Source organism: Polypterus senegalus, chromosome 13, assembly GCF_016835505.1.
Source record: "Polypterus senegalus isolate Bchr_013 chromosome 13, ASM1683550v1, whole genome shotgun sequence".
Lineage (NCBI taxonomy): Eukaryota > Metazoa > Chordata > Cladistia > Polypteriformes > Polypteridae > Polypterus > Polypterus senegalus.
The window spans coordinates 160677825-160691158 of NC_053166.1; the positions used below are offsets into that span (position 1 = coordinate 160677825).

Below are 13334 nucleotides of genomic sequence, written 5' to 3' on the forward strand. Positions count from 1 at the left end.
CACACACACACACACACACACTCACACACACACACACCTAACCTGCATGTCTTTGGACTGTGGCAGGAAACCCGCGCAGACACGGGGAGAACATGCAAACTCCACGCAGGGAGGACCTGGGAAGTGAACCCAGACAGGTCTCCTAACAGCGCTACCCACTGCGCCACCGTGTCGCCCCATTCAAAACCATTCTCATTTACTTATCTATCTATCTATCTATCTATCTATCTATCTATCTATCTATCTATCTATCTATCTATCTATCTATCTATCCACTTGTCAATTCTCTTATTAAATTTGGGGTTAGCAGATGAAGCCGCTCCACTTTATTTCAGTTTGTTTTTTCGTTTTGACTTTGTGGGTTCACATGAGAAGTGCAGGTGAGGCGCTCGGCCCGCACAGGGCGCCTTTCACATTATGAACATCATGCATGTGGAGCTGACTGTGTGCCTCTGCATATGGTCTCACATTTCAATTAGACAATACACACACACACACACACACATTGTCTGCCAAGACCCCATTTGGCTGGCCGGCTCTGCTCACACACACACTGTCAGGTCCTAAGTGCTCTGGCACCTCACTCTCACTCACTCTTAGTGCACACATGGATGTATTATATAAGCACACACACACACACACACACACACACACACACACACACGCATGTCGCGCTCACATTGACAAACAAACAGCAACCCCATGTCTGTCCCTTTTTTTTTCTTCAGACAGGGACGCGATGCGATGGCCTCCCCCCGTTTTTCTTTCTTTTGAGACATAAACGTCTTGTGGTTGCACTTGTGGCCAAACTTGTGGCATCCGTACAAATCCATACATTACCATAATGAAGGAATTTCGCCCTACGGTGAGTTGGTGGGAAGGCTGCTAATCGACAAATGACACAACCACAAGTGCCACACGGGTCCTGCGCAGGGTCCTTAATGACCTTTGACAACAGCGCCGCCTACTGGGGCCCCAGCAGAATGTGCTGAAGTCATCAAGTGGGGTGGGGGGGGCCTCCCTCCCCTCACACCCAGTAGCCACGTCACACTAGATGAGGTCCGCATTCCCGTGTGAATCCCACTAACAGATATGCGGAGGGGCTTTGGGTCGCCTTGGACCACCAAGCCAAAGCCGCAGGACTAACTGGTGCTCGGAGGGGTCCAAGTTCCTCACTAAGTTCCTCCAACCTCTAGAAAATGTCCAGACTGAGGGTCCCCGAGCCCACTGAACTGCTGAGACTCGACTGTGTGCCACTCTGCAGTGCGAATGCGGCCGCGGACCCCCACTGTCCAGCTGGCACCGCCATATGCAGGGCAGCAGACGGGTAAAGGAGAGTCAATGGCGGCCACTCAGCATGTGATCACAGTCACGTGGCACAGCAGAAAAACAAACCAAAGTCTGCTGGACTGCGGAGAGTACTAATATAATAAACTCACATTAGCAGCCTTCCCCATCGTTGGCATCATTTAAAAAATTTAAATAAATCTTTTTGCTTTTTTTTTTCTTAAAAAGAAGCCGTAATGTTTTATAAAAACAGTAATAGGAATTAAAAAAATAAATAGCAGGAAAGCCTCCTGTCCAGCAGTGGCCGCTACCTGATGCGCCCATCGTGTCTGAGCGGGCCGAGCTCGGACTTGGGGTCGGGGCTGAAGGAGCTCCACACGGTTTTGCCGCAGGCCTGCATGACCGGACAGCCGGTGGGGCCCGCGGCGCACACATCCATGGCTGACCAGAGCGAGGCCACCAGACTGTCCACCCAGCGCTCCAGCTCCTTCCCAGTGAGTCCGGCATTGCGCTTGGCGGCTTCCACCTGGCCCAGGTGGACGGGGATGTGCAGCACCGGGTTGAGCCCGTGGAAGCTCTGGTCCATGTAACTGTTCTTGGCGGGTCCGTTGTGCAGTTTGAGTGCATCTTCTGCAAGAGACAGGAAGAGAAAGAGAGACGAGAAAGGCAGTCAGGCTGGGCACTTGGCACTACCACACATACATGGGCATGATCTTTATGAGGGATACCCAATGAATTAAGACAATAGAAATAAGAGCCATTTTATAATGACTAGGAAAAAGGTCAACCCATCCTCCTCAACACCCCTCATGCCAACCCAGAAACAGCCCTGCCAGGGCACTGCCACCCATGTGAACTGGGGGAGATCTTCATCTGAAAGGCCAAACCCAAAACGCAGACTGAAATGAAAGCCTAAGGGAACCGAGGCAAGAAGGAAAGAAAGAGAAAAGGGCGCTCAGGAGTCAGTCACGAATGCGTCACAAACACCACAATGGACATCCCAGCCGATCAAACAGCAGCTTGAGAAAGAGTCGAGACCCCCACACTTTAGGCAGTTGTCATTTTTGACCATCACAACGGACCGCAGATGTATTCAAAATCAAAAACTGAAACCCCTCCTTCGTGTAACTATTCCGACCCTTCATTCCGAACCAGCAGCTCGGCACACCTGGATTTGGGCGGGTTATCCCCTTCTTCCTTGCACTGGAGGGGAAGCGTCTGGGAACGGCCATCTTCTGGTTTCTCCTCACATGTTTTGTGGCCCGGGCCTACTCAAGGACACTCAGAGACTTGCCCCAGTGTCACTCCAGGGTTGTCATGCCTGTATGCTTCGGGTCACTCTGGAGCAGCAGGTTTCCTCCGTGTTTGGCTCTCAGTCCTGACGTGTCCCCCCCCTGTCTCCAGAGCATGATGCCACCACCACCACCGCGGTCCACCATAGGGATGGGGCGAGGGGGGTTCAATAATGTATCCAGGCATGTTATAACCAGTCTCAGCCAGTTGTGACGAGTCTCACTGTTACTCCGGCACAGCTGTGGCTCAGTGCGAGTCTAACATTCCAAGAGACAGGAGATCAGGAGAGTCCTCACGCCAATCAAGTGAGCTTCTTCACGACAAGGCTGCCCGTCGGTTCACATGTCACGTCAATCCCAGGCTGCCATCCCAGAAGTGGGGTTCCAGCAGCTGAACCACCCGCACTACAAAGTCCTGACCTGGCGCCGCCATCCGATTATTCTCTGTCTCGGGTTTTCAAGTGATGAAGACGTCAAGGCAGCGGCGATGTCCTGGTGTGAAGATCAAACAGAAGATTTTTTTTTTCCCAAAGGGGTACATTGCAGGAAAAGTGGGCAGAGTGTATGGAGATACCAGGGGACAATATTGAAAAATAATGCAAAAATATTTTGAAACCTCTTTTCTTTCCTACTGAGGTAGATAAATTATTAAGCACCCCTCATATTAGGCCGGCGATGTGCAGTTCCTGGTCTTTACCAGACTTAAGGCTTGGAGTTCCACCCAAAGACTTCCATTTGTATCTCAGCAGACCAGGGAATCGTTTTTAACCTCAGCTCTCTGAGTCCTTCATCGTGTCACATGTCTTTCATTCAAAGGGTCCCACTGTCTGGACGCTCCACCGTAACGCCCGAGTGCTGCTAACTAAGGTGGTCGTCCTTCTGACAGGTTCTTCCACCTCAGCAGAGGACTTCTGAAGCCTGGCCGGGTTCATGACACCTCCCTGACCACATCCTCAGGACGGTCAGCTCTTAAGAGGAGTCCTGGTGGCTCCCAACTCCTTCTTTTTCACAATTCTGGAGGCTCCTGGAGACGCTCAAAGCTTTAGAAAATGGTGTGATGCCCTCGCCCTGCTCGCTGCCTCTCCACCCATTGATCGTGGAGCTCTACAGAGGGCGCGCTTTGGACTTCATGGCGCGGCGTCCTGACATGCATGGAGAATTAGGGGACCTCCTATACACATCTCAGTGGCGTCCAATCAATTTGGTTTGCCACAGGTGGACTCCAGGGAAGTTTCTAGAAACATCTCGAGGAGAATTGCAGCCAACAGGAGGCACCTGCGCACAACGTGGGGCACCACAGCAGAGGGTCTGAGTGGCGCGGTGGTTAAGGCTTTGGACTTCAAATCCCAGGCTTGTGGGTTCAAATCCCACTTCTGACACCAGTACCTGACCCTGAGGAAGTCACTTGATCTGCCTGTGGTCCAACTGGAAAGCCAAACCAAGCACAACCCATTGTAACATCAAATATTGTAAGTCGCTTTGGATAAAAATGTGTTGGCCAAATAAATGTAAACTTCTAATGAAGGAGAGATTTCCATTTCGGATTTTGAATAAATGTCACACACGTGTTCACTTTGTCATGATGGGTGTAAATCGATGAGTGAAAATGTCCAACGCTTCCATTTCAAATGACATCTACAACACGGTAAAGTGTGCCGGAAGTGAAGGGGTCCAAATATCGTCTGAGCCCACCGTAAGTAATTCAGGGAGGAAATCGAGGGTGAAAACGTGACTCCCTCTACAGGTCAGCTCCCGCTCCTCAGCTTCTGGGTTCAGTCCGCCATCCTGCCCTGAGATTTATGACATGGTGAACCCAAGTGGTCGAGTCGAGATCCACATCGGTTTTTGCTTATTTATGAAGCCCCTTCACTCGTCTGCTGACCAGCGGTGACCAATGGACCTCATCCAGCTCACTCCCATCTCCAGATGAGGCATCGTGGCCTCTGACGTTTTCCTGCACTTGGAAACTCGGCTACATGGAGTAATCTGCAAGATGCCGTCTTGTGAAAAAGTAAGTGCACCCCATGCAATGTTCTTTCCTTGTTTACCGCATGTGGACATCTCAAGATTTCATCTTCACTTAAACATCACCTGTAGATAAAGGTGATGTCACTGAACAAGTGGCAATGAAAATTTGAGTTTGCAATTTCCACCGTGAAAAAGTCAGTGCCTCCCCGGCCCTAATAGCTGGTGTTGCCCACTCAGGTTGGCATTTTCTACAACTGTCTTGCACTCTGACAATCGACTCCTGCATGCTGAATTCTTACAGTTGTGCGATGTTTGAGGGGCGTCTTGTGTGCCCAGCCTGTTTCAAACCCAAAAAGCAGACCCAGGCTTCAACTTGGCCATTCCAGGACCCTCCGTGTTGTTCTTATCAGCCATTTCTTGGTGGATTTACTGGAATCTTTAGGGTCATCTTCTTGTTGTAAGTTCTTCTTTTGGTTGAGCTTCAATCTTCTGATTATCCTCAAGCACAATGAAGAATTCCCAGTGGATGTTATGAGGGTGAGCTAATTAGGCCTGGATGCAGCAAAGCAGCCCCAAACCAGAACATTTCCACCACCACCATCATCATGTTCTACAGGTGGCATCAGGTTCTTCTGGTCAAATGATACCTTTGATTTTTGCCAGGCTTGTCTTCTGATACTGCAGCCAAATAACTCCACCTCTGCCTCTTCCGTCCAGATGTTCAGACTTTAGAGTTGATCTCATGTTCTTTGTGGTTTCCTTTTGACTTGCCTCCCATGTAGACCTCATTTGTGCAGCCTCTCTGATATCATAGACTCACACACTTTGACATCGAGGGCCACCTGGTGGTCCCGTAATGAAATCTCTGGCTCCTTAGAGACTTGCATTCTGCTTTCAGGATGATCTTTCTGGAGCGGCCTGATCCGGAAAAGCTGGCATTTGTTTGAAACCTTCTCCATTAGTAGATGATCTTCTGGACAGTGGAATGGTTGATTTCCAATGGTTTGGAGATCTATGGAAGACGCCTTCTTTATGAAGACCACCTCCAGAGAGCTCTTTCACTCTTGGATTAGTGATGACACACACTTCAGTCCACACTAAATGAGAGTTGGCTTAAACCAGACAGCTTCAGATGAGGTCCCCTCTCAGGATGTTCTAATCATTTGCATCCGATTTCTAATTTGATGTATCTGAGGGGGTGATAAATGGAGGGGTGGACTTAACTCTTTCCACATGTGAAATCTGCATTTATGCTTTTTTAAACTATACAACAGCCTACAAAATGTAAATGCAACCTGACGTTTGTTCTGTTAGATCACCATTGTCTATAGAAATGGTTTCAATGAACATCAAATCTTTTGTTCTTTGATTTCCCATGAGAGTAACACTAGCAGCGTCAATTATTGTGATGGTAAATCCTGAAATATCCTCCACAGCCGGTGTGCCACAATCACATTTCAAGTGGAAATAAATAAATAAATTAATACATAATGAACGACGATGAAAAGCCCTTATCGTTGACACACCAGACCCTGCCTGGCACTTGCTGAATGCAGGAAGGCACTTGAAAAAGCACGACAGTCATGAAGTGTTCCACCCTACCCCAAGGATACGAAGTTCAAACAGCACGATTGTCAGCAAGTGCTGCCCCCAGTCCACCGAGCGACATTTCCACAGTAAGCACCAACTGCTCCCTTCCCTAAGGTGGCAAATTTTAGCAGCAGTGCTTATCTGCCACCCAAGGAACCAAGCGTTCAGTAAGTGCCACTCCCCTGGTCTAAAGGACCCATTTTCAACAGCATGATTGTCAGCAAGGACAGCTCTACTCTCCTAGGAGTCAATGTTTAACAGGAGGATTGTCAGCAAGTGCCGCTCCACTCCACAAGGATGCGGGTTTCAGCAGCAGGACTTCTGTGCGGGTTCAACAAGAGGATTGTCAGCAAAGTGCTGCTCCATTCACTCAAGAACTAATTTTCAACAGCACGACTGTCAGCAAGGACTGCTTTGCTCCCCAAGGGTGCAAATGTCAGCAGCAGTGCTTATCTGCCACCCAAGGAACCAAGTATTCAACAACTGCGACTCCCCTGCCTTAGGAACCCATTTTCAACAGCATGATTGTCAATAAGGACTACTCAGTTCCCCCAGGAGCACATTTCAACCGCAAGCTTACTCTGCTTTCCAAGTAAGCCAAGGCTCAACATTGCAATTTTCTGCAAGTGCCGCTCCCCTCTTTGAGAAACCAGTTTTCAACAGGATGATTGTCAGAAAGGACTGGACTGCAACCCAAGGGAGCCAGGGCTTAACAGTCTGACTGTCAGTAAATTCTCCTGAACTCTACAAGGAATCAGACTTCAACAGCATGACTGTCAACAAGGACTGCTCTGTTTCCCAGTGAGCAAAGGTTCAACAGGATGATTGTCAGCAAGGACTACTCATTTCCCTAAGATGGGCATTTCAAAAGCAATGCAACTCTACTCTCCAAAACGCTAAGGCTCAACTAGACAATTTTCTGCAAGTGGCTGCTGCCCATTCTAGGGAGCCAAGCTACCACAGCAAACACCAACTGGTCCCTTCCCCAAGGAGGCAAATGTCAACAGCAGGACTACTCTGCCACCCAAGAAGTCAGTGTTTGGCAAGTGTCACTCTCTTCTCTGAGGAACTCATTTTCAACAGCATGATTGTCAGAAAGGACGGCTCTGCTCTCCAAGGAGTCAGTGTTCAACGGGATGACCGATTGTCAGGAAGTGCTGTTCCACTCCACAAGGAAACGGGTGTCAGTAGCAGGGCTACGGTGAAAGTCCACCAAAACATTTTTCATCAAGTGCTGCTTCCTTCTCTAAAGAATCCATTTTCAACAGCACGATTGTCAGCAAGGACCTGCTCTGCTCCCCAAGGAGTCAATGTTTAACAGGATGATTGTCAGCAAGGACCGGTCCTATTTCCAGGAAGTCAAGTCTCAATAGCACAGTCATAAGGAAGTACTGCTACACTGTGCAAGGAACCAAAGTTCAACAGCACGAGCGTCAGGAGGCACCACATCAGTACACAAGGAGACAAGCAGCACGATAGTCACAAAGTGTCGGGCCCCTCTTCAAGTTGCACATTTTCAGGTAGACCACACTAATCTACTCCTTTCTTGCCAGGAAACTGGCACTTGATAAAAACATTTGAATAGCTGCGGAAGACCCTGCTACTAAATGATGTCCCCCACCCCACCCTATGTAACCCCCCCTTGCTAATGTACCGCTCTGTGCTCAGGCTTGGCCTCCTGCCACCCTGCTCCTACCACTACTGCTCTTCACGTAAGCAGTGGCACAGACTGCTGGACGCCGAGACAGTGGGAGAGAGAAGCTCCAGCAACGTGGCAGTGGAGACCAACAGAGAGACGGCTGGTGGGCAGAGGCGCATTTCTGTGTGGAATTTAAAGGTTGACCTCTATGTGCCGGCAGGAGAGGCGTCCTGGAAGTGCTGCTTCTTCTCAAGCCCTTGTTACAAGGCTCAGCACTTTCCTTATTTGCTCGCTGCTGCCTTCCCATTGTGCTTCACACGGAGGAGCAGCTCATTCCAGTGCCATGGTGCGTGGAGGACGCAGTTCTGGGATGCGGTTTGGTCGCCTGTGCCCACAGTACATTGGCTCAAAGCATTTTTGACCTGCTCCCAATGTCTTCTATACCCGTTCTCGTTTGTTCAAAAGGGTTCAAAATGTAAGCCAAGCCTACCTTGCAGGATGGGCTTCCTGTTGTTAAAGGCGAGCGGAGTGACGAGAAAGCGGGTCTCCGCGACGGGGTTCCAGTGGTGCAGCACCTTGATGGTCCAGACTCCTGGGCGGAGGGGGAGGTTCAGGGGGGGGCGGTAATGGGTGAACTCGGCGTTCGATTCGATCAGGATGTCATACGTGGCTGCAATCACGTTGGTGGGGTCCACCCAGACCACGGTGACAGTCACATTAGCTCCTTTCCCCCACTTCTGCATGCCCACGGGCTCGTCCATTGGTCCGATGAGGCTGCCAAAGTTCCGGAACAATCTCTCCTTGGCATCCCATTCTGTTCCAATCTGAAAAATCAAACACAGCTACTCAGCTACCCACACAGGCACCTCACGCCATTTCTTGAACATTTATTCATTTTCTAAATGTTATAATACAGCATCACAGGTGGGGGGGCTGCCTATGCTGGCAACACTAAATGGGTGGGCTGCCTGTACGCTGCAGGACGGTTTAGAGCTACCAGTGAAGTAACAAATGACTTTGGGAAAATGGAGGCAAAATCCACACAGGGATACCATGTAGGTTCGGTCTGGACGTTGAACTCTGGGTAGGGGAGCGGTGGGCCGGTGGCACAAACCACTGTGCCACCAAGCATTCCTTCTGTCACATAACAATACCATGCTGCAAGAGCACAAGAAGTTCAAGCCGTGCTCCTCATCAGGTGAGGCGACATCTTGACAAACCACATTGAGGTTTTAAGTTCATCGTCACAGCCAATCAGGAATATTGTCTTTTATAGAGAGCCCTGCCAGGAATCAGTCCCCAATGAGGAATCACCAGAACTCCGCTTAGCACCAAACAGGAGGTCCTGAATTGGAGGGGTGGACACCATGCCCAATGGCAACTCAAATCTAAGAAGCAGAAGTCCTGCCACCCTGAACTTGCTCAAAAATTAAATGTGACCAAGTGGTCGAAACACAAAGAGTATCCCTGAATCTGAAGTTAGGACCAAAAGGAGACGATACCACCCAGCAATCCGACATGGTGGGACATGGGAACACCAATCTGAATACCAGTTTATGCCCAAGGTGGTGTGAAGTGACACTCTGTGGGGAATAGCAAGGACAAGGCAGCAACTTGGGTACGACCCTCAATAAAATGACATTTCAGCGCAGCGTCACAATCTGCTGCCAGCCCGCTTATGGCACAGCTGCCATCTAGGACTGAGCTCCATATTTAGCCTTCAACAGCATTCTTAGTTTTATTACTCGTGGTACCCCTTAGGGTAAGCAAAGATCCACTCCGCAGTGCCAGCTGCCTGCACCCCGTGAAACGTCGAGCTCCGCGTGTTAGAGTGTAGCGGTACTCGCCGGTAAGCTAAGAAACTCCATGTCATCATGGTACTCGAAGTGCCATTTAACAGAACAGTGTCCAACTGCAGGGGTCTCGCCCGACTGTCGCCACACGCAGCCTCGCATACGATTGTTTAAAAGCCCCCAGTATTTCGCATTGCACACGCCGACCCCCGATTGGCTCGCAGAATAAAGACGTCAGCCGCATTCTGAAAAACGCAGGGGGCGTCACGAGCTGCAGAGCTTATTAAGGCTTCTCCATAAAGCGGATGGAAAAGCATTCTGGGGTCAACGAGGGGGTGTGGGTCCCCCATGGAGTTTTCGAGCTGTTCACAAACATAGTCTGAAATGGGAGGAACAGGGGCAGGGCTTGCGAACATCGGGAGTAGAAATCCTAAGTGTACAGGACAAATGGTTTTGGGTGCTAAAGCCCCCTTACTACACCACTGGTTTGATGGCTTAATTTCTGTCAGACAACTCACAGATGAACAGCACAGGGATCACCTGTTACTTGCCTTACTTTATGGCTGCCACCTTTCACCCGTCATCCCGCCCGGCAAAGATTTGGGGGTTTCCGGGGGGCGTTTTCTCAGACTTGAGAATGCTTGAACTCAATACAACGGCTCGATTCCAATTAACCCGATTATTTGGTTTGATATTATAGTGTTTGGTCTTAAGTGAGGACCTACAGGAACCAACAGGGGTGGCCCTCCAAATCCCGGGAACAGTGAGGAGGGATCTTAGGCAACAACACAGATAATAATAATAATAATAATAATAATAATAATAATAATAATAATAATAATAATAATAATAATAATCCTCTAACTGGCGCTGCATAGAAGATGTGGACTCCACTAAATAAAACTTAAACGATCAAAACGGCAACAGGGATGCAGCTCTTGCTAATGGCCGTTTGAAATCGTCCCCCAAATGGGCTTACACGAAAACTTGGGGTAAAACTTGTCGAATGTCGCCCTCCGTTGTTCACCACCATCTCTGAGATTCGCTCTTTTCATGCTTAAAAAAAACCTACAGAACTTACTGGAAAAAAAAAAAAAAAACTCTCCGTGGTCGTGTCTTGATTGGATAGTCACATTGCAGTTTTTGCATATATTACTGAGAATGAGGTAAGCAGGATTCATGGGAAGATGTTTAAGGATAATTTTTACACTTCCATTTAGTCGAATTCTGTCATATTATCAAGCTTGTTTAGTTATATCTTTAAATAAAATTATATTTATCGAATATCCTTGGTAAAATTTTTACTTAAACAATTACCATCATTGTAAAATACTTTCTAGCACGGCAGTTTAAATAGATAAAAAATAAACAAACGCCAATCTGCTATCCAACCCGCTATATGCTAATTACAGGGTCACGGGGGTCTGCTGGAGCCAATCCCAGCCAACACAGGGCTCAAGACAGGAAACAAACCCCGGGCAGGTCGCGCGCGCACGCGCACACACACACACACATTAGGGACAATTTAGGATCGCCAATACACCTAACCTGCATGTCTGTGGGAGAAAACCCACGCAGACACGGGGAGGACTCGGGAAGCGAACTCAGACGGGTCTCCTAACTGGGAGGCAGCAGCACTACCCACTGCGCCACCATACCGCCCATAAACAAATGTAAGTATTTATGAGGTTATATAGAACACGATTAATGTTTTATCTCAGACAACCTTTAAATGAACTAAATAACCAAAGCCTGCCAATCCTGCCCAGTCCCACCGTGTTTTCTGAAGGAGCACCTCACAAACTCGTACCTTTCTGAGACCGTCTTGTAAACTGACATTACTGCAACACATCAAACGCCCCCCTCGACGTTCTAACATTATAAATTCACTGCATTGATTCCAACTCCTCCATATTTCACTCTCCTCAGCCCTGGCAGCGATGGCTCCACAGTCCACTCAAAGCAAAGGGGGTAGCGGGCAGAGCGCCATTTACAGCTTAGGCTTGGGCAGCAGAACTTCTCGCGCCGGCCCTGTGAACTCCATATACTAATATGATTAATAACACACCACCATTAAGGGTGAGAAGGCTCCCGAACTCCTGACGTCGTAGCACAGGGTTTCATAAACGTTTTTTTTTCCTCGCGAATTCAATCTTGCCATTCTTAGTGTCACCGAGCGGGGTGAAACTGCAGCCCGCAATACTAATGACACCGTCTTATGTCAGTGGGAACGCCCTTCCAGGGGTGGTCGGGTGTGGGGATGGTCCCCAATAGATAATCGTCGCCTTTTCCCAACGGGGGTGGGGGGCATAGGGGAGGTCCCCCCTTTGGATAATCACCGTTGAAAGTCAAAACGGTGAGATGTCCCATCGCGAGACACTTCGCAAGTCGTACGCGACCCTTTCCCATTGAACACACTGGGTGAGTCACGTCTCTACGCGACCCACAGTTTTAGAAAGTACACGTGAAGAATCCCACAAGGGTCCACTGCAGCCCCCCAGAGCGCTCCACCGTTAACGAGCCAATCAAATTGCACACCTCCAGTAAAGCGGCGCTACTTGTACACGTCAATCATTTGGTAAGGTGTACGCCCCGATCCGAGATGGTGGATCCTGTCGTAACCTATTCAGAGCTCCGCCTACGGCCACACCCCGTTTGGCCTTTTTTGCTTCTTTTGGTCGCTGAGCTTTGGCTGCAATTCTTGAACGGCAATACAAACGGGATGAAATGGCGAGGCCGTTAATGTGAACTTGAATGTTAAATCGCGGCGGTGTGACGATGGGACACCAGCCAGAGCGCGAAGCGGTATGACACCCGGAGGTGCCACACGTTGAACTTCGGGAGGTGAGGTTGCTTCAGTTCAGTTTCGGACCCGAAGACCGCATTGAGAAGTGCAACGCCAGTGGGCGCTGACATGTGGCGGCGCTACTCCTACGTATTTGGACCCGAGCTTGTGGCAGGCAGTGCCGATGCCCCAGAGGACCCCTCCTAATAAAGTCCTGCTCACGATGTCCATGATGATCACTTGGCACCGCGGAATGAGGAGATGAAAGAGTCGACACGGAGGAACGGGAGCCACGTTAGCCAGATGGCGGAAAGGAAGCAGGAGAAGGGGCGTCTGTGCCGCAGAAATCCTCCGCGATCCAACAGCGCTGGCGTGAATATTAAAGAGAAAACAAGAGGACTCGGCCTCGGCGTGTGATGATGTGCCAGCCTAGTGAAAGGCGACAGAACTCTAAACTCAATTAATATCAGTCATTTTGTGAGACGCCATAATTTATCCGCAGCACAGAATGGAGGAGATTAGCACAATTAACCTAATTAGTTGCAGCTATTTGATGCCGCTCATAAATTTAATATTAGAAATGGCAACGGCAGCCAGCAGCTTGAAGATCCCTGAAAGAGCAGCACACGGGCCCGCGGGGAGATCAGCGGGCGGGCATACTGGCAGTGCCAACCTGAAGCAAACTGGCGGAGGGCGCTCACCTTACTGGGAGGACTGGGCGTGTGCACAGACCCTAACCAGAAACACAAGATGCTGATAGCGTGATAACAAACACCACTGGGACATGGAGGACTGGTTTAAAAAATGGATTTAGAGCTAATTTTGTAATTAAAAATATCTTTCATCAGTTTATAATCTGTTGACTGCTCAGAGTCAAGAAGAACAAAAGAAAAATACACAAAGAAGGCGCTATATAGTATAAAAAAGTGCTTCATTTATCTGTGAGGGACTGGCATCCGGTTAAGGGTTGGTTCCTGCCT

The 13334-nt window shown here is 49.2% G+C and overlaps 1 protein-coding gene across 1 annotated transcript in view; it reads right to left on the bottom strand.

Moving 5' to 3' along the window:
* Positions 1-200: 200 nt before the first annotated feature.
* xylt1 (xylosyltransferase I) overlaps positions 201-13334 on the bottom strand; it is an 85852-nt gene continuing 72718 nt past the window's right edge. Inside the window, exons 10-11 of the mRNA XM_039775914.1 lie at positions 8267-8600; positions 201-1917 (exon numbers count right to left, since the gene is read on the bottom strand). Of these exons, the coding sequence (XP_039631848.1) occupies positions 1595-1917; positions 8267-8600 (657 nt within the window). The 3' untranslated portion in view covers positions 201-1594. The remainder of the gene's footprint in view (positions 1918-8266; positions 8601-13334) is intronic.